Below are 20462 nucleotides of genomic sequence, written 5' to 3' on the forward strand. Positions count from 1 at the left end.
ACATAAAGTTATTTGAAATCTGAATGGGGAAGATAGGGAAAGAAGGGGGAGAATAAAACCAGCTTATTTTTCCATTAAGGCAGTTTAATATTCTCCAGGTGGAGTTACAATCACTCATCTTTGGGAATTAAAATGAATTAGTGAAACATTCTTGTTCATCAGCAGAACATACAATATAAAGTGGATTATATCAATTTTTTTTCTATATGCCTTCTACAAGACAACACTACCTCTCTATTCATGGGGCAGGAAGAGCTGGCCATTAAATCATTCTGACCCAGCCTTTCACTGACTTTAACTAACTTTACAGCAGCAGGGAATATATCCTTTTTCTTTTAATTAATGCAATTACATTAGGAGTCCTTATTGATAATTATGGTGACTGTTAAAAGTTTCCCCTTTTTTTGCCCACTCCCCACCAACTTAAAATCTGCTCCAATATCGTCACAAATTAATGCTTAATTAGCCATCAAGCAGAGCTGATGTTCCCCACAGAGTATTGCTGTTTGCAGAAAAAAACAAGAACTAAGAGGAGATATTGGATATTTCATCATCTGCCTCCAAGGGGAACCATAACTGAAGAGTAACCAATTACTCCAATAGAGTTGCAAAGTTTAATCAGTATAGAAACTAAATAGCTCATTAAGTGTCCACTGTATTAAAGGAAGACCTTCCCACTGACTCACACGACATGGACGTTACACTTCTAAAAGATCTCATGGTGATGTCCGAGACCAAAGACTCCCTTCATCTCCACATCCTGGCCAAATTATGATCTTCCTCTTTCCTTTTCTGGCATAAGGGAAAAGGGAAGAGGAGGATGGCTCCAACGGCATAGGAAGTGTCTGACAAGACATGAATTATACACGCCTACACAGAGGGTATGCTGTCATACCCAGCCCCCCCGGACCCTGGATTTATATTCTATATGGGAAAACCACACCAAACACCAGCTCCTGCCCAGTGCTGCGCCATCCTGGAGCATGGAAAGCACAGAGGTGAAGGTGATTTTACTCCTTTCAACAACTCTGATGAGTCTGGCACTGAAATACCATGCCCAGTATGGAAGGCAGAGTTCTAAAACTTGAGAGACGACCCAGAAAAGCAGAAACAGCTGACAGGGGAGACATGTCGAGAGCTCACTTGGTTTCACTTATGAAGGAGATTGAGTAGCTTGATAGCAATAACTAAACAGCTTCACAGAATAAAAACGTCAAATACCACAAGACTGTCCAATCCAGCAAAATAAAAAAGCATGCAGCAGCTGGGAAGCCAAAGGCAGGGAAATTCTATTTTAAAATAGCAGAGATATTCACTTATGTGTAATACTGCAAGTAATTACATGCTAGAACAAACTTCCGAGATTTCTCCATCACTTCATGTCTGTGGATCAAGGCTGGATGCGTTTGGTCTCTCTGGGTGATCAGGTAAAACTTTATGACCTGCAATACCCAGAAGGGCACAGCTGACAATTTAATGGCTCTGCCTGGTCCCCACATTGACAGAGGTGAGAAAACAACAGCACTGCTGCATTCATAAAGATGTACTGAAATCACTTCATGTTTGTACCACTTTAACTGGAAATTAAATTTGCATGAACAAACTCTTTCCCACACAAGACTGTATATTGTGACAGCTAAATGAAGAGCTTTTTAAAAGGGACATGTCTCAGGCAATTTTAATCAAAAAAGATAGGTTTTGTTAAAGCTACCAATTTCAGAAAATTAAGGTTGACTAAAACTGTTTTTAAAAACTCCTTTTGGAATTTAATCACATGTTGGAAACCCATATGCAGCTGCTTGTGTCACCTGCAAAACGGCTCTATAAAACATAAGCATATGCTTAATTTTACACGTGCACTTAAGTTCTACCAACTTTAATGAAGTTTAAGCATACAGTCAAGCTTCTCTGAATCTGAGAAAGCATTCCTGAACATGGGTCGTGAAGCTATTAGGAAACCACCACCGAAAAAGAAAAGTAGAATTAAGATTGGCCAGTTGATCTTCACAGCCTGAATAAGCTCCAAGTCCAGAAGTTAAACATATAACATACTTCTGAATTTGTTTGCTTGTTTTGCTGTAACAGGAAGGGGTGCCCGCCAAAACATTTGCAAGGATTCAAGAATCTTCAAGGGAGCCTGGCAAAATGTCAGCAAAATGAATGTATAAAACTACATGAAAGTCAACAGCTTGGGTTTGGCTCCTGTAGAAATGAGTCACGTTAAAAATCTACTATATGTCTCTCAAAGCTGATGAAAATCTGGACTCTGCTTCAGTCCACACATTCTTGGGGTGGTTGATGGCTGCAGTCCACAGGCTGCAAGACAGCTGGGCAGACCATGCAGTTCTGATTCACCGAGGAAGGTCTTTGCCTTCAAGAAGTTTGCAATCTCATTTTCCAAACCATTAGGCCCACTTTTACCTTTCCTTCAAGGCTGCCAGATGTGTGTCTGGTACTTGATTTGGTTGGATGATCATGGGTTTTCTTCCTTTTTTAACAACCACCTCCTCATTTGGATATCTTACCTTCTACATGTTTCCTAAATGAGAACCTCAGCTGAAGAAAAAGGACCTGAATTACACAGAAAGCTGAACAACAAATAACTTGTGCTAGCCAGAGACTGCTGCAAAACCTTGCAGAGAGAATCCCCAGCATACAGATCCCTCCTGGGTGGGCTCCAAGGTTTATTTTTATACCGAGTATATGCAGATAAATGAATGTAAGTAGTTGTTTTTCAGTAAGAATTCACACATCAGAAGATGTAGCGTCCCAGTACACAACAGAACTCAGGGAAATATCTTTTAATTGTATTTTTGCTTGGGGTCAGCATAGCCACAGAAGCCAAATGGCATTTACTTCTGCACAGAAAGTATATTCCTTACCTAAATGTCTTTAAAATGCTCACCTGACCTTCATGCAGACCAAACACTGTTTGCAGAGGGTAGCCCTACTGCTCCCTGTGGGAGATGCTGATGCCCAAATGCCTGCACAGACCTCAGCAGTGGCATTTTTGGGGAACACATAAAGGGGCATTGCAGGGCAGAACCATGGGAATTTACAGAAACAGAAACAGGGGGAGGATGGGGAGAGTGACTGAGGAGTGAGTGTAGTAACAGAGCTGAAGAGGAAGGCTAGACCTGGGACGTGACAAGACAAGAGGCTGTTTCCATGGCAAAAGAGATGCGGAAATGAGGGGGTGGAGAGGAAAGGAGCTGCAGCTTGTTGAATGAGAGGAGCTTGTACAGCACCTCAGGCAGAGATGTCACTGGCTTCACCAACAGTTGGAATTGCTTCAGCTTTCCCAAACATTTCTATTTTACTTCTCACACCACTAAAACCAACACTAAAAATGTCATATGATGTTTTCCAGTTACTCTTTCTTACCTGTTCTTTGTGTGTTAATCTTTGTGTGTGTCCTGCATTTGCATCAGCAAATCAAAACTAAAAAATACAATTGTGGGAATGGTCCTGCAAAGATAAGAGTTCAATGGCAGCACATACTTAAAATCATTCCTGCACTGATGTCCTGGAAAAAATTCTTCTGGCTATAAAAACATTTTTCATTTGTATTTCTACCACCTTTCCAGCTTGCTCGGTCACTATGCCACATGCTTTTTACAGAGATGATATTTTCTAACAACAAAACCACCATCATGGCAGGTGAATCTGTTTTTCACCAGTGATGGAAACTAAAAAACAGATACAGGAACCTGCATTTCAGCCACTTCCATTCTTGGAAATCAGATGCTCTCGCAACTTCTCCATATCCATGTCCTTTTACCACCAAGCAAAATTTGCATCAAAAATAGGATGAAGTTTGCCCTATTCTTTGAACTACTCGAGGGCTGTAAAACTTAATTTACCCAGACAGCTGGATTCTCCCATCTCTATAGCTGTATTTGCTTTCATCTTGCTTGACCAAAGCTTATTTCTGCCCCACACAGCATCACAGTACTTGAAGCACCAAAACCAAGGTGGGAATCTAACTCATTTGCTCTGTCATGTTCCAGCCTACCACCGTGCCCAAGCTGCATGGAAAGACTCTGACTTTCTATATCACCACCTACCAATTCCGGCCAGGTTCACGGCAAAAGCGTAATAATTTGTCTGCTGTAACTTTTAGAATTCCTTCTTGCTACTGACAGTCTGCCTTCATCTCACCACTGCATTACAGTTCCTTAATGCAACACAGGCTACCCAGGATTTGACACAAGAACAACTGATCCTGCAAGAGATCTTTCCTAGGACCTGCTAATCCAACAGAAGATTTCAGTAGCACTCAGAAATTACAAGAGTAGAATTTCTTCAGTACTGATCATGTTATCTCACATTCTTCCATCACTCAGCTCATCTGCTTTGACGGGAGAATTCCTACATCTTCATTATCTTTTTATTTTCCCTCTGCTTAAATAATTCTATCTTAGATACAATGATGGTTTTGCATCCTTTCTGTCACAGGCTGATACTAGCTCTGATAGAATAAAATTGCCTGCTGCTTCTGCTTGCTTTCCATGACTCCTATTCATTATTACTTCCCACATTCATGTCTGTTATCCATAGATGGATAATCCAGGTTACAGATTAACCTCTCTTCAGGTGCCAGCAGTGAACCCAACTCCAGCACTGGCAGTGTGAGTGTCCCACAGAGATGTAACCACATGAGCCAGGAGGTGCCCACCAGGGCTTGTAACCTCAGGCACAGCATTGCGGGACCACAGCCCACTGTTTGGACCCAAGCCCATGCATGTGCATAATACTTCCCTGTGTCTTAACCGGAGATGGTTTTAGCTTCATGATCTTTCAACATCACAATCAGCAACATCTTTGACCTTTTTGTTTCCTCTCATAACTTTTTAGATAGTTACCCTTATTTACATATGATCTGTATTAGGCTTTTTGCTTTCTTCTGCTCCCTCACCTCATCACCAGCTGCATGGTAGATTATCAAAAGCCATGCTGTTCCGTCTCTGAAAGCACATCCCAGCCTCAGTCACAACCTTCCTCCCAAAGAAGGCACAAGTGTGCACCACTGCAGGTCCTGGCACATCCTGTGTGCTGTGTTACTATATTAAACAATAACATAACAAATACATTAAATAACACAGTAATAAGCATGATGAAAATAATGAGCACAGTTAACTGTTTGGATCCTTGCTTCCTTTGTAGTGCTTGCCGAGAGTTTAGCTATTAAAGGCTGCACTGCATTATAACGCTGCCAAGATATTAATAGCCAGGCAGCGAGATGAATGGCAGGCTTGCATCGTACAATTAAAACTTTTCCAGTTTACCCTTTCAGTAAAATTTGTGGTTTATAATAAGCATCTTTGTCTATTCTGAAGAGAGTAAGGACTGGAAAGTTACATAGATGGGAACAGAGATTCATTAAAGATTTAAAATAGAATGTGGTTTGGCATTGTAAAACAAACACGCGTATAAGATGGGTTGCATCAAGAGCTGCCTGAAAGAAGTGCTCAGTGTTCCTTTTCTCGTGTGATCCTGGATCTACTGGTCATGCTATCCACAGAAAGAGATAAAAAAGCAGTAGGGAGGAAAGAAGTCTGCTCTATATCCCCACTCATTATGCATTTCTCATAGATACATATAGTGTTCATTTATATGTGTGTACAAGAAAAACATGCATTTAGTCTATTATGCATCTAGATATTCATCAACATATACAGACACTGTATTACTGATTTTGCTCATTAGAACCTAGAAAGCCCTATAATAAACAGATATTGACCTGTAGACACCCAGTGAGCATTTAAACATGCAGAGAGCATACATGTTATTGCTCGAGTCTAATTCAGAAAGCAGCACATTCCTGTTTCTCAAATACATAAGGAAGGCAGAAGAAGGGAGACAGATCAAAAGCATCCCTGCAAAGTCAAGGTTTGAATAAAAGGGTTAACATTACCAGGTAATTTATTTAAACTGTTGGACACGGCTTCAATTCAGATAAAAGGCAGTTGCTTATCACATGGATGTTAATAAACTAGGTTAGGAGTCCCAGAAATCTGCAAAAGCTGGATCTCGAATCGCAAGCGATGCACACAGACTATGGCTTTATTTACAGAGTCACTGGGAGCTACTGCTGCTTGCCTGGAGCCAGGCAGCCCTGCTGGCAGCTAGAGCTGCGCTCTTTTACCGATGTTCCTCCTCAGCAAGCATGTACACCCAGGCCAATAATCCTGATGATTAACAAAATCTAGCACTAGAGGGAGGCTGAACACATGTTCTGCTCTCTTTGGCCTTTTCTTCTTCTCCAAACATGAAAAGGCAGGCAATTTAAAGGAAACCTAGCACCCAAGGCAGACCCCAGTTGACATACTGTTGAGAAGCAGATGTGTTATTTAAGGCAGCACCCCTGTAGACAAAAATCAATCTCTTTCCTCCCCAACTATTTGTCAATATGCACACCCAAAATTTAAAATAAAAAGAAATAAAAAGAAATTAAACTCCTCCATTCTGGCTGTTTCCTTAGGCGGTGAGTCACAGCCCACGGAGAGGCACAACCGCTGCCACTCGCCAGGAGGGAGCCTGGCAACCTCCTCCATAACAAGGATGAGGCACTCACTGCTTGCATCTATCAACACGTCCCCACCTTCTCCCAGGCATGAACACTGGGTAGAAGTGAGCCAGGTCTCCTTTGAACAGCCTTGCAGAGAATGGTGCATTACTTCTTCAGGCCATGTTTCAGCATTTCAACTTCCAAAATTCCTTGGCAACAGGAATTTGAGCCCTTCAGCTGATTTTCTGCATATTGCAAGAGGACAATACAACCAGTGAATCCAGTAGGTCTCAACACGGGAATAGTTCCCTGCCCACAGTACTGCAGCCCCTCTATGCATAGGTGGCTCTAACAAGAACTGTTATCCTGAACTTTTTTATATTTCGTTTCATGCAAATGTTCAAAATTTCCATTGTCTCTTCACTCTAACCCCCATCCTAAACTACTTGTGCACATACTCTTTGGTATATCCAAAATTCTTTCTCATTCATTTACAGTTCTTAATGTAGCAGACAGAATTGCTCTGGGACACAGGAGATGTAGGTCCTATTTTTAACCTACCACTTGTCAGCCTGGTGACCTAGGCAAAGCGCTTTCTCTGCTTCAGCTTCCTTATCAAGGAGAGACTGGTAATTCTTTTGTAAAGGGTTTTGTGGCCTGTCAATAAAAAACACACTGATAACAGCCAGGGGTTGCTGGGAAAGAAGTGATCCCCTCGCTGAATACAATCCTCTCCCTTCCGTGTTGCAGCAGTATCTAGGGTCCCAAATGAAAATCAGACCCCTATTGCTGATGAAGCAATAGTTACAGGTGATTAGTAAATGCATATTTTTGCCAGGTGGCCCTTGGCAGGTCTGCAGCTGAGGATCATATCTGCTGGCTACATCTGCTCCAAGCCACCCAGGTCCTGCACCAACATAAAAGCCTGGGCTCTGAACCACTCCTTTAAGGAGAACTGGTTGTTTCAAAGCCAGGGGACATCTAATCCCTGGTGATAAGGCTTATTGAGATGCTCCCATAGGAGGCGTGGCTCCAGAGGCAGCCTTCCCAGGGATGGGATGAGAGGTAGGGACCAGCTTTCCACACCACTGTGCACAGTCTTCATCCCTGAGCAACCCTGCTTGGCAAGGAAGGAAGAAATTGCCAGTGCCATGAGCAAGGGTCCCTCTCTGCGAGCAAACAGGGCACTCAAGAGGTTGTTTATGAGAGATTTTTCACTTTTCCTTTCCTGGCCTGGGCAGAATGCCTGTTTTGAAACTAGAAGGTAAAAAAAAAAACATAATAAACCCTGCCCCCCTCCCAGATCTGTCTATTTCCCTTTGACAAACAGTGATTTCATTTTTCTTCCCGTCCAGGACTTTTTTTTTTTTTTCCTCTTTTAAACTGAGCCCAAGCCAACGTGGCAAAAGGCTCTTTGCTCATGTCCTTATTTGTCAAACACGCCATCACCGCACCCTCACCACCATTCTGGGAACAAGCCCTTGCCTTCGCCTGCTGACTTCAGCCGAAGAGAACTTCCCAACACAACTCTACCCCAAACCTAGTGGACTCTTTTTTAAAATAAACATTTCTTTTTCTCTTTCTTTTTAAAGCAGTTGATAAGAAAAGAGCTTAAATTTCCTTCTGTTTTCCTCCCAAGCCCTGCAGTGAATCAGAATATGATGGATCTTGATGGGAAAACAGAAATCACAAGAAACTGCCAGATCTGCTGCAAAGGTATTTCACGACCTAGTCTTCTGATTTCCATCAGAGCATAAACACCTCAAGGGAAGTCAGATACCGAAGTACTTTTTTGGATCTGATCCTAAGTGGCCAGTTCCACTGTCCAAATAGATTTAAAGAAATAAACAGGTCTATGAAAACTAGGTATTATTACTTTAACTGCTGCTCTTAAGCTACAACTTAAACTGTAATAATCTGTGCAGTTTTTAGCTGTCTGCTAACAGTAATGCACAAAATAATAAACTAAACATATATATTCTGCTTCCCTTACCAACTCAACACCTAGTATAAAAAGCTTTACATGGAACCACAGGACAGGTATTGCATAAGGTATCATTAGGACTCTGCCAGACAGAGACAAATTTCTGTTGTAAAGGGCTGATTTTCTGGAGCAGATGAATTTCAAACTCTGGAGTAAATCTGGAGGACTTGCCCCAGGTCTGCAGGGGGAGAACTGCTCCAGGCAGCAGCCTCAGATCCAGTCCGTGCCAAGGAGAGGGGTCATCTCTAGCACTTAGATTTAGCAACAGAGAAACTGAGGCATGTAAATTAAATGGCCTGGCATTGGAAAGCAGAATCAGGCAAGGCTTTAGTTTGTTGGAGTCAGATCCAACACATGCTCATGAGATCTCTGCCTTCAAGGCAACCAAGGGCTGGGAAAGGATTTACAGCAGAAGAAACACAGCCACCATTCATTCTGCTCCTTCAGCATGGGAACCTCTGTCTGGAGTTGTGAAAATGATGTGTTCGATGCACAAAGACATCAAGCAGCTTTCCCCACCACCACCTGCCTTTTCCCCTTATGTCTTGGGCCCTTTATTTTGTGACTTTTGTTGCTCCTGCAAGATAAGGAGCTGATTTTGCAACATGAGACCCAGCTGACTCCTGACTTAGCCCTGGCTGTTGTCTACTCCTGATCTCCTTCAGAGGATGGAAGGGAAAAGAAAAGGGAAAAAGGTGACAAGAGAGCACAGCTTAAAGGAGGGAATGTGTTTGCTGCAGGGAGTACATCTGGGCATAGTGACAGGCAGGAGTGCTGGGGTACAACTGGCAGGCTCACTTTCGTCTGAACAGCATTGCCATGTGAAGGAATCTCTCTCTACCCAAACTCCTGCCAAAGCTCCATGCTGCGAACACAGCTCCAGCCCCAGCTTCCCAAAGCCAGAGAAAAAGGGTGTGACAAAAAGCAATTTCATGAGCTCAACGGCGAAGAGCCATCCTATACAGTGGTTCTACCATGAGGCACATCCCAATGACAGCCCCAAGTGTCTCAGGCACATCTTTGGACCCACTGCAGGAGGGAGGCATGAGGAGCTGAAGACACGAGCCCCTTCCAATAAACACCGCGAGGTCCCTTCCTTGGGCAATCCAGCAAGGGGGAAGCCTGACCCGGGAGAAGTCCGTGAAGTGCCATGACCCCTTCCCGCTGCCCAGGCTTCTGCACAGGGAGCCATGCAGGCTGCGCCCTGCCCTTGCCAGAAGCCTGCTGCTCCACTGCTTCCCAGGGCAGTCTTGAAGCTCCCTTGCTCCCAAAGGGTCCACTCTTCTCAGAGAGATAAAAGACAGAACAACACTTGCTGAAGAATTACTTCATTTCCCCAAGGCTGGGAAAAGCCATGCTCCACACTTGGCTGATGTCCCTGACGGCTGCAGCCTTTCCTGGCAAGGGAGAATGATCCTCATTAACCCCTTCCCTCTCAAAGGCTGCTTATAGCACTGAGCCCACTGCAGGAACAGCTGAGACTTTGTGACAGCATCTGAACATCTTGCCACAGGCAAGAGATCACAAGAAGCCCATGAAGGAGGGAAATGTTTTCATTCTATAGAGGCACAATGTTGATGAATTGACTCTAGACCTTATGATGGGGCCAAGAACTAAGCCAGGTCTCTTGAATCCTGTTTAATGTCTGTTCACTAGCCTATTCTCAGGTTCAAATCCATCCAGGGACACAGGACTGCCACAGCCTTGCAGGGTCACCAAGGGCAGCCGTATGGCTGTGGGTATGTGGTTACACAACTCTCACCAGCCTCAACAGTAGATCAAACTTGCTTTGCTCTCACTACTCCTCCCAGAAGACTCTTACAGACCTTTGCAATCTCAGTGCTTAGAAACTTTCTAAACACCAGTATGAAGGTACTCCTGGCAAGCTTAAACTCTCCTGCTGCTGCACCAACACTCACACAGAGCTGAGATAATTGTTCTTCTCTGGTACTTACTCCCCAGATGTATTTCAAATTTGCATCCATGTCCCCTTCTCAGCCTTCCTTTTGCTCAGCTAACAAGCTAAACTCTTCTGGTCTCCACTGGCAAAATAAGCTCCTCACTCCTTGATCACCTTGACAGCCTGTCCCTGCAGTCTGAATACATCTCTCCTGAATGTGCCTGAACTAACTCAACAGTACCCAGCACTACAGGCAAGCCAGTGACGTCTGCATAAAGATGTTCATAACTTTTAAAGGCGTTCAAGGTATGTCCCTATCCACACAGAACATGCCATCATCACCTGATGCATCTTAAAAGTTGCACTTTCATTCAGATGGCAAATCTAGAGGATCCAAGCCAGCAAAAAGGGAGTGAAAAGGGTCTTGGTGACATCACTAGAGCCTGGGCCAGGGCTTATTTGCTTCACTTAATTTTAGGCAGCTAAACAAAGCACTTTTAGGATCAGATTACTGCCCTAAAGTCTCTCCACAGTCCATGGAAGGAGATGGCCCTTCCAGAAAATAATTCATTCTGGGAAGGTTTCACTCCCATCCACCATCACAAGGACATAAGGCAATTAGTCTTCTAATTCAAGCCGGATGGGAAAAATCCTTTAATAGCTCAGTAAATTTTGAATGGAAATATTCCTTAGTTGGGAAACACAGCTTGCTAAAGCTGACTTGGTTGTTCCTGACACATGATTTCTAACCACAGCACTTTGCCACCTCATTTTATTATCATCCATTCATTTCCACAATTTTTGGATCAGTTCTGCACAAACAATAAAATTCTTGCTCTTTTACCTGCACATTGAAAGTAACATCATCCAGAGGGGGTGGGGGAGGGAAGGCACCTTGTGATGATGTGATGTTCCCGAGGTCATCCACAGGAGGTGGGGGTGGAGGAAGGAAGTCCCCTAAGAGAGAGAATGAGAGAATGTCAACTCACCAGTTTTAACTCACATCATGATGAACACCTCCATGCAGTGCCACACTGCCTTCCACGTACAGGCCCTGAGCACTGTCCCCAAACACCACCATGTTCAGAGAAGTGCTGAGCCAAACCCCAGTGACCTGCAGTCCTCTGGACCACCCGTGCCCAGGTTCAAAGCCCCTGGCTCAGCCCAGCCCAGGCACAGGTGCCAGCTAGACACCTACATGGTGCCTACTGCCAACAAGGCACCTTCATGCTATTTGCTGTGGGAAGCAGTTGGGTATGAAGCCCTGGAAAGCTTTCCTGTTAGAATCCAAATCAGATGAAATACAATACAGAGTACAAAGAAAATAAATTTTCTGAAATAAATACTTTGGTGTTTAGTTCTAAAAATACTAGGATGTTTGAGTGCAACATAAACTTTTTTCCTTTGCTGTGAAAATGACCCTCCAACCAACCAACACAATTTTGCAATGAATTCAACTCCAGCAGACATACTTCCCAACGAATAAACAGGTGATGCATCTCCCTGCACACCACATTAGTCAGGCACTCCTGCTTTATTACAACCCTTCAGAATACCTTAGCAAAATCAAGGTACAGAAACGTGTTGAAGGGGATGAGACAGGGAAAGCGACAGGGCTTGTACATAAACAGAGGGGAAAAGTTGCAATTGCTGTAACAGAAGGGGAAAACAAGGATTGCTAGAACAAACAAAACAAACACCGCTTTGCCTCTCTGGAAGATCCGTTCCTCCCAAAAGAAAAAAAAACATTGGCCAAGATTTTTCAGGAAAGAAGCAAAGGACAGAAAAAGAGAAGAGCCATTTTTTGGTGTTTGGAAGAAAATACTTTTCTTTGCAGTAGGAGACAGCTGGCTTTACCACATCCCAGCCCAGCTCTGCTAACTCTGTCCTCTGTGTCAGATAAGCTGTTGGCTCCACTCTCCCCACAAATGGGAAGGCTTTTAGATCGGGAAGCGGAGAGCAGATGCCTGATGAACTGGGGGGACCCTGCAGATGTTTGGCCTTTTCCTGGTCCTCTGCAAACAGATGGACTTTCCTCCTTCACAGCTTTAGTTATTTATTCTGCCACTGCACTTTCCTCTTTCCCACACACAGCCACAGGACCTGATGCTGTTCCCACTGCACTCACGGGAGATTATTCCCTCGGATGCAGGACGGAAAGCTGTTACTCGATTATTATTATTGGCATTGCTGGAAGTCTTCTTCCAGCAGAGAGGAAAGCAGGCAAAGACTGTAAAATCTGTGTCCTGAGCAGTGTACAGGTTTAGATCTACATTTGAGAGAGCAAAGGAGGATAAAAAGCTGAAAGCAAGCAGGATCTCCCTAAAATGCACCTCAGGGGCCTTCACTCACCCCCAAAGCTTTGCAAGCCAGACAGATTTCACTTGCTTAGAGCTGGGCAAGCCGTGGGAGGAGGCAGGAAAGTACTCGTGAAGGTGGAGTGTATCAATACCATCCACTGCTGAGCATCTCCAGTGCCAGCCAGCTACATGGGGAAGCATCTGGGGAAGGGACCATCCTTTGGTCTGCATGAATGCACCAGTGGCCATGAGGAAAATGGGTCTCTGGGGTTACCAGAGTTAACCATGGGTTGGTGGAAGACACACCACACCCTAAGTGCTCACAGTCTCCTGACTGATTTAACTCTGCTGCCTTCCATGAATAAGTGATAAGATGGGCAAAAGGCCTATTAGTATTGATCTCTAATCAGCACCAAGACTGACATTTTGGTTGATACTCATCTGGCATTAGGGCGAACGCTTGGAGATACTTAAGTTATGAGAGTGACTACACTCAGCTCCACCAACAGAAAGACATCAGGCACCTCCAGAAGGCAATTTATACCTCAAAGCAGGTGAAATCACCTTCCAACAGCAAGTATCCCCACAGAGGCAGCCTCAAGCAGGCACATTCACAGGCAGGAAACTGCATCGTGCCCCTTCTCATACCGCAGCACAGTCTGCCTTCAGCTCTTGCAATGAGAAATCACTCCCATAACCATACGTTTAAAGGAGCTAAATATCTCCTCATTGCACCAGCTAGTCATTTTTTCTTCTTACAGCTGTGAAGACCATGACTCAACCTTCAAAGGGACTGCGCAGTGCGACACATGCACCAGCTGAGTTACTTTAGATAGGATGGCACAACTTGCTGGGAAACCATAGCCCTGAACTCATCTCTCAGCACTCATGCCCACTGCTGTCCTGGAGCATCAGTCAGTGCAACCACGAGAGATGACACCATGACCCCAGTAACGTTTTCCCCCATATTTTACATACAAGTAGATAGAAATTTAGCCACTTTATCATGGCTATGTCAGAAAACTACAGCAGAACAGTAAGCAGAAGCAGTGCCCCCAAGCCCCAACCCAATTTTTAGCTCCAACCACATCTGTGCCATGCAGATGCATTTGCAAGGTTTTACCCCTCTCCTCCCCAAATTACCCCCTCTTACTCTTTCCAAAGAGATTTAGGAATTTAATTATTACATTTTTCAAATGTACAAATAAATTTTTTTTCAAAGCCTTAGCAGACATCTACATCAGCATGAGCTTGTCAGGCTGAACAGAAACTCATAATATTTTTGCTATTGGCTGCGTGATGCCTTCTGGGTACAAGCACAAGCTGAGAAAAACATCCTGTCTCATGCAACAAGCACGTTTCTCACAGTCTAATCTTTAAATTTTTAAGTGCACTTCAGTTTTTTTGCAGGATCAGGCTGGTGTCTCAAGCCTTTGTTTTGAAGAAGATATATCTGCCAGTCAACAAATGAATTGCAGCACAGTAATTGCCTCCCCCCTTGACTGACACAGTTGTTTAGACATGAAGATTTGCAGCTTTGAAACTTCTAGACATGAAGAAAATCTCACATGTTCAGTAAGAAAAGACTGTTTGGGGGAAAAGCCCTCGGAAACACAAAAAAGCAAACCACCATATTTTTCCCTGAAACAATAACTTAATGAAATCTAACAACCAACAAAACAGGGTTCACACTGGTCTTTCCAAATTACTGGCAGACATCTGAAGACTATATGCCCAGATGGTTTTAATTTTTCTCCTTCCAAACAAAAATAACCCTTTCTCATCATCATCTTGATAATTTCTAGCTCTGAAAATGGGTCAGAATCAGTTTGAATCAACTGAAAATTACAGCTCTCCCTGGGCTCAGAGACTAGACTAAGGACAGTGATGGAGCACCTGATGTGTTTCCGTTCTGGTCCAAACAGACTTCGTCTGGCAAAGTACTGTGCCAATATAGACATTTCCCATTGCCCAGTCAAGTATTTACCTTCTACTGCAGAAAGTCAAAGTTTGCAATTTGAGGGCGATCTACACTGAAACAACTAAGATTTACCTTAATTTGTTTAGCACTAGGCTAAAACCCTTTTGACTGAGCCTGGATACTTCAATAACCACTGCAAAAAGCTGCAAAATATTGCAATGTTACTAAGTGGTCTGGAAAACTTCATACTGCCAAAGTGACACCACAGAATTTTTATAGAAACCTTCCGCTAGAGAAGACTTGGTGACTCTTAGGTGTGAACACACATCCTACTAAGTTTCCCAAAGTGAGTATTTTCCTGTATTTAACACACATCACCGGACAACGAAAGCATATGATTAAAATCATGTTTTATATCAGTGCATCGCTGGTCAAAACCATGCCATAAGGGGTCACTGGCACCATGCCAGCGTGGGGCAAACCATCACATGACTACACACCAGCTCCACAATCTACCTAAATATACCGCGTTGGCCTGTGATTCCTAAAATGAAGCAGCTCCACCAACCCAAGGCACTGTTTAAATTACTACTCTCTTACCAATCACTAATCCTGCCATTTGAACTACTTTTGCTAATCAGCTACTGTATTAATAAGCAGGAGGGAGAAAAAAACAAACCACCAAAACAAAACCCCACAATGGCTAATTTCATACTCAGTATTTAAAAAAGGAATACTGAGTCTGTCAGGTAGTTGCACTGAAAATTTACTTCACCACCTGCTAGCTGGAATATTGCTTTTATGGATTTATATTGTATTAAAAGGTCACTGGCTGTTTAAGTCTTAAATAGTTTTAATCATTCTAAAAGTCTCTTAACAGTAAGAAAAGGAAGCTCAGAACAAACAGCAGCAGGGATTCTAATTAAAAGGGCCAATTCATCTAATTTTATTTGGGGTTAATTATTCAGGATTCACTCTCTGATGTGTAAGGAATAGCAATTAGTAATTTTAGTGATTTGAGGAACATTGGAGGTGTAATCAGTTAAAATGAGTGAGTGTTTACAACACAAGATGTTGAATTAGTTTCTCCCAGCTGGAGAACAGGAACATTAGTCCCCTACAGTTCAGTACTATGAATCGCAGTCCTGCGTAAAATATTCTCTTCAAACAGAAGAAAACACACGCTAACAATCATCTGGTAATTTTGTTTACTACATGGAAAGTCAATAGCCAACACATACCATAGCAGCTTATGCATCCTTACCTCCACCTTCATCCCACCATCCAACCACCCAAACCCCTGGGATTCATTGGAAAGAATTCCCATCATTTTTCCTATCAGTACAACTTCAGCCAGACTGCCACCCTCCTGCCATGCCGCCTTTAACCACAGCTAGCTGAGATAATGAAAGAAGCAGCTTGTGAAACTTTCAAATGTGAATTAATTTTGGTGGTTAAATATACAGAGGAAAAATGACCGTGCGATTAATTTAAAACCTCTAGGTACAATTCCTCCTGCAAACGCAAATCCAAAATAGCTCTACTGGAATCGTTCTGGATCTCTTCCAGTGTTACTAGAGCCAGAATAAGGTACTAAAGCTTTCAGGAGTAGCAGATGAGACTCTGATGGGGACAGAGGAGCTGCGTGGGGGAGTGCCAATGAGGAGATCCAAAACTAGTTGCTTTGACATTTGGGTCTGAGCTGAGGCAGCAGCTCAAAAGCCATTTTTTTCCCATGTCTCACGAGGTAACTGAGTTTTACCACCATGTAGGCATAGCCAGGTGCTTCAGTGGAACTGGAGCTGGACCCCTTGCATTGCCTACACGCTTGTGACTGTTAAAAGGAGAGGCATTGGCACACCAAGCCAAGGCTCATTTCAAGTGATGCAGCTTTTATTGAGCAACTTGATTTAGCAGAGATGCTATCTTTAGTGTTCCATAGACAGACCTTTCACTCTAGCTCTTGTCACTAGGATGGAAAATCCCACCCACCTCTGGTTCACTCAGAACTCACTGACCTCCCTCTCAAAACAACCCCAAGGCAGTAATTAGCACAAGAGTAGGAAACAAGGGCTCAGTCCCCTAAATTATGCAAAATCTCAGCTGCTTCGTCACAGTGGATGCACCTCATTGTGCAAACAGTGCTTTTATTTTTTTTATGAGACTGTGGGTTTATTCAGCTGGTGTCTGTAGGCACCTAGCCATGCCATCCTTCCCAGCAAAACATAACCAATGTTCCTGCAGCCCCAGTAGCAGCAAGGTAGGGGAAGGCTTGCTTCCCCCTATGCACATCAGCTGAACGTCCTATACATCATAAGTTTACGATACACGCCGCTAAGTACAAAGGAATCAATACAAGACTTCATTTTTGACTCTTCAACTTACTTTTCCATATGACTGTATGGTAAAGCTAATGTCCCACACCCGCCTCTATGCAATAGTGAAGACTTATTTCGCTCACCTCAACATGTTTTGTCAACATGATGCAAATAAGACAGTTCTGCTCCTGCTCACATAACGATTATTTCCATAACCATGATACTTGCTTAGAGGAGAGGTCTGCTAGTATCAGAACTCAGCTCTATGGAAAATAAATCAGTTCTTTACTAAAACTTAGTGAAGGGCTAAACTTAAGCCAATCTAAGAAACAGCCCTGTAAAACTTCCATTAAAATCTGTAAGGATTTACAGATTAGCAGATTAACAGAAAAGCTCTAAATACCATTCCTTGTCACAGACTTCTTTTAGGACTCTGGAGATGTCACCTAGCCCTACTGTGCCTCAGTCCATGGGCACAGAAAGCCTTCCTTTGCCTTCTCTCCTGTGTTCATTTGTAGATGTAAGCAGAGAGGTAGATGTGAGATGTAGATGTAAGACAGAGCCCATCTTACTTGGTCTGTGCAGCAACTAGTAGGATGAAATCTCACTTTCAGTTATGGCTGCTCAGGTCCAGTAATGAGGACAAAAGTAGTTCCAAGTGATGGTTAAAAAAAAAAAAGACGACAGAAAACAGCCTGCTGAGATGGAAAGATTTCAACACAAACATATGGAAATATGCTGGAAATCAGGACATCTTAAGTCAGAAGAGTAAACCTCATCCTCAAAGGGGAAACATGGGCTGCATTCCCACACACCATCCCTCTCCTCTGCAGAGCAAAAGGTCCATGAAATAACTCACTGAGGGAAACACTGCCTCACCTGGAACAAAACCGAAACAGGTTATCTATTTGTTTATTAGACTATGGTGTTCAACTCTGTTCATTGCTAAGAGCTCCTGACAAGAGTTGACACATGCATTAATTCACTAAATAGGACGGTTCTGAAGGAGTCGAAAAAAATGAGCTACGCCACTGGATTAAGACTTCATTCTCTGTGTCTACTGTTGTGTAGCACAATCAAAATTAATCTGGTTTTTCAGCTTTCACCCCCGAAGAGGCAGCCAGGGATTATGGGGATCATGTCCTTTGGATACATCCTTTCTTATCTCCAACCAAACCCTCTTTGTGTCTAGTGATGAAATATAAAACACTGCACAGATCACAAAAAAACCATCTCCCAGAGCTCTTCACTATCAAGGGACTTCGTCAAGTTTTAGAAGCTGCAGCCAACAGTTTTTAAGCAATCTCGGACTTAACTTGGCCCATAACTGGTTTTGTGTTGTTTTCCCACTTTCGGGGTGAATTGCAATCTGAGCAGTCAGAGGAAACACGATGTGCTGCAGAACATCTGGAAGCACTGGATCCATTCTGCTTGCCCAGCATGCAAAGGAGATGAACAACAAAAACAATTGCCATAACTAGATCACTTCCCTGCATGATGGGCTCAACCTTCCTGCATGGTGCCCTCTTCACAAAGTCTTTTGCTTTTGGCTGGAGAGACTGGAGCAAAAATACTAAGTGGGAAATGCATGGGAAATAGCAACCTTCCAGTAACAACGGGGACCTACAAGAAATCTGAAGATGTACTATTTACAAGGGCAAGAAGGGATGGGACAAGAGAGGATGGCTTTAAGGTCAAAGAGGGTAGATTTAGATTAGGTATTAGTAAAAAAGTCTTCATTATGATGGTGGTGAGACACTGGGACAGGTTGCCCAGACAAGTTGTGGCTTCCCCATCCCTGGTAGTGTTCAAGACCAGGTTGGATGGGGCTTTGAGCAACGTCGTGTAGTGAGAGGTATCCCTGCCTTTGGCAGGGGGGTTGGAACTGGATGAGCTTTAAGGCCCCTTCCAGCCCAAACCATTCTGTTATTCTATGATGCAGCGCTCTCAGATGAACTGATCAAGCAAAGCCCCATAAACTGATTTTCAAAATGGCTCATTTTTTCCCTCCCATCCTCTTCCTCACACCTCCCTATGTACCACTTATGAACATTCAAACGTGGAAAGATTAAAGCAAAATGTGTGTCTTTATCAGATATGTCTTAGTTCACTGTTTTCACCAATACAAGCAGCACTGGCTTTCTTCCTTTTATTGCAATAGTCAGTGCTACTGGGGAGCACAGAAATCAGCTACATTTTATTCATGCTATAAGATTAATCACTTTATTATTCACTAGTGTAACAGTTTAATAATAAATTACATCCTTAGCCCCTGAACATAATTTAAGATCAAATTAAATTTTGGATAAATCGAATTTACCTCTATCTTCTTTCAAAATAAATAACTAATGCTCCATATCCCTGTTGTAGGGAGCAGTTTAGTGGTGGACCCGGCAGTTGGACTCAATGACCTTAAAGTTCTTTTCCAACCTAAACAGCTTTAATTCTATCTCCATGTATAAATTTACATAAATATATATGGAGTGGTGGTGGGTGGTTTTGTGAACAGAGTTTGACTGCTTACACTGGTACCTATTAGAAATGTCACACATGATCTGGCTAGACCATGGAAGAGAAACAGGATTATAATCTAAAGGGGGTAAAAAAAGGGAGGGAAGGATATCTTCCCTGGGTAGATTCTACCTGGAGGTGCTTCTAGATAATGCAGAAAGCAGAGGAGAAAAAAAAATAAATAAATTATGCAAACTTTCTCTTTCTGAAATTAATTTTACCCTAGAACACCAATGCTTTCTGTACCAACAATCACTGCCCAACACCTCAAAGTTACTATGCACACTTACATGTTATTGTCATATTTTGAGCAGAAATGCTTTAAAAATTACACTTTTGCATAATTCAACAATATAACTGGTTAGGAAACAACAAGCTAAACTGATTATTTTAGATAAATATCTGTATTTATGTTTTCCATATTCCACAAAATCCCCTACCAAGAATGCCCCATCCTTCTCCTTGCTGGTCAGAGCCCAGAGCACCATGATGGGAAAAACAAGATGAGAGAGAGCACTTCCCATCAGAAGCATCCTAAAATAGGCAAAGAAGAGGTGAATGACAGAGGCATGAAAAGGACTTCCCAAGGATGGGAATAATATGCCCATTCATGACACTGATGATATGAAAATTTGTTCCCTAAACTGACCCAGGCAGACTGCCTATTCTCAGCATAGAAACAGCAATAAATGGTGGCTGCGTGGTACCTGTGCTGTTTTTAGGGACATGTGGCTCTCATTTTGCACTCATAAAAGGAAAGAGCAAGACAGAAGCTCAATACAATCCACCCTTTACTGTAAGGGTGGTGAGGCACTGGAATGGGTTGCCCAGGGAAGCTGTGAATGCTCAATCCCTGGTGGTGTTCAAGTCCAGGTTGGACAGAGCCTTGGGTGCCATGGTTTAGTGTGAGGTGTCCGTGCTCATGGCAGGGGGGCTGGAATGAGATGATCTTAAGGTCCTTTCCAACCCTAACTAGTCTATGATTCTATGATTGTAGTTATCCAAGCACATATTTCC

At 43.1% G+C, this 20462-nt stretch overlaps 1 protein-coding gene across 11 annotated transcripts in view; it reads right to left on the bottom strand.

Moving 5' to 3' along the window:
- LPP (LIM domain containing preferred translocation partner in lipoma) overlaps positions 1-20462 on the bottom strand; it is a 311612-nt gene that overhangs the window by 168048 nt on the left and 123102 nt on the right. For all 11 annotated transcript variants that reach the window (XM_057427444.1, XM_057427446.1, XM_057427441.1 and 8 more), the window contains one exon: positions 11240-11352. In XM_057427444.1, coding sequence (XP_057283427.1) covers positions 11240-11352 — 113 coding nt within the window. The remainder of the gene's footprint in view (positions 1-11239; positions 11353-20462) is intronic.

This window comes from Pezoporus wallicus, unplaced genomic scaffold (assembly GCF_028554395.1).
Source record: "Pezoporus wallicus isolate ANWC-B61680 ecotype Strahan unplaced genomic scaffold, APGP_CSIRO_Pwel_v1 scaffold_7107, whole genome shotgun sequence".
Taxonomy (NCBI): Eukaryota; Metazoa; Chordata; class Aves; order Psittaciformes; family Psittacidae; genus Pezoporus; species Pezoporus wallicus.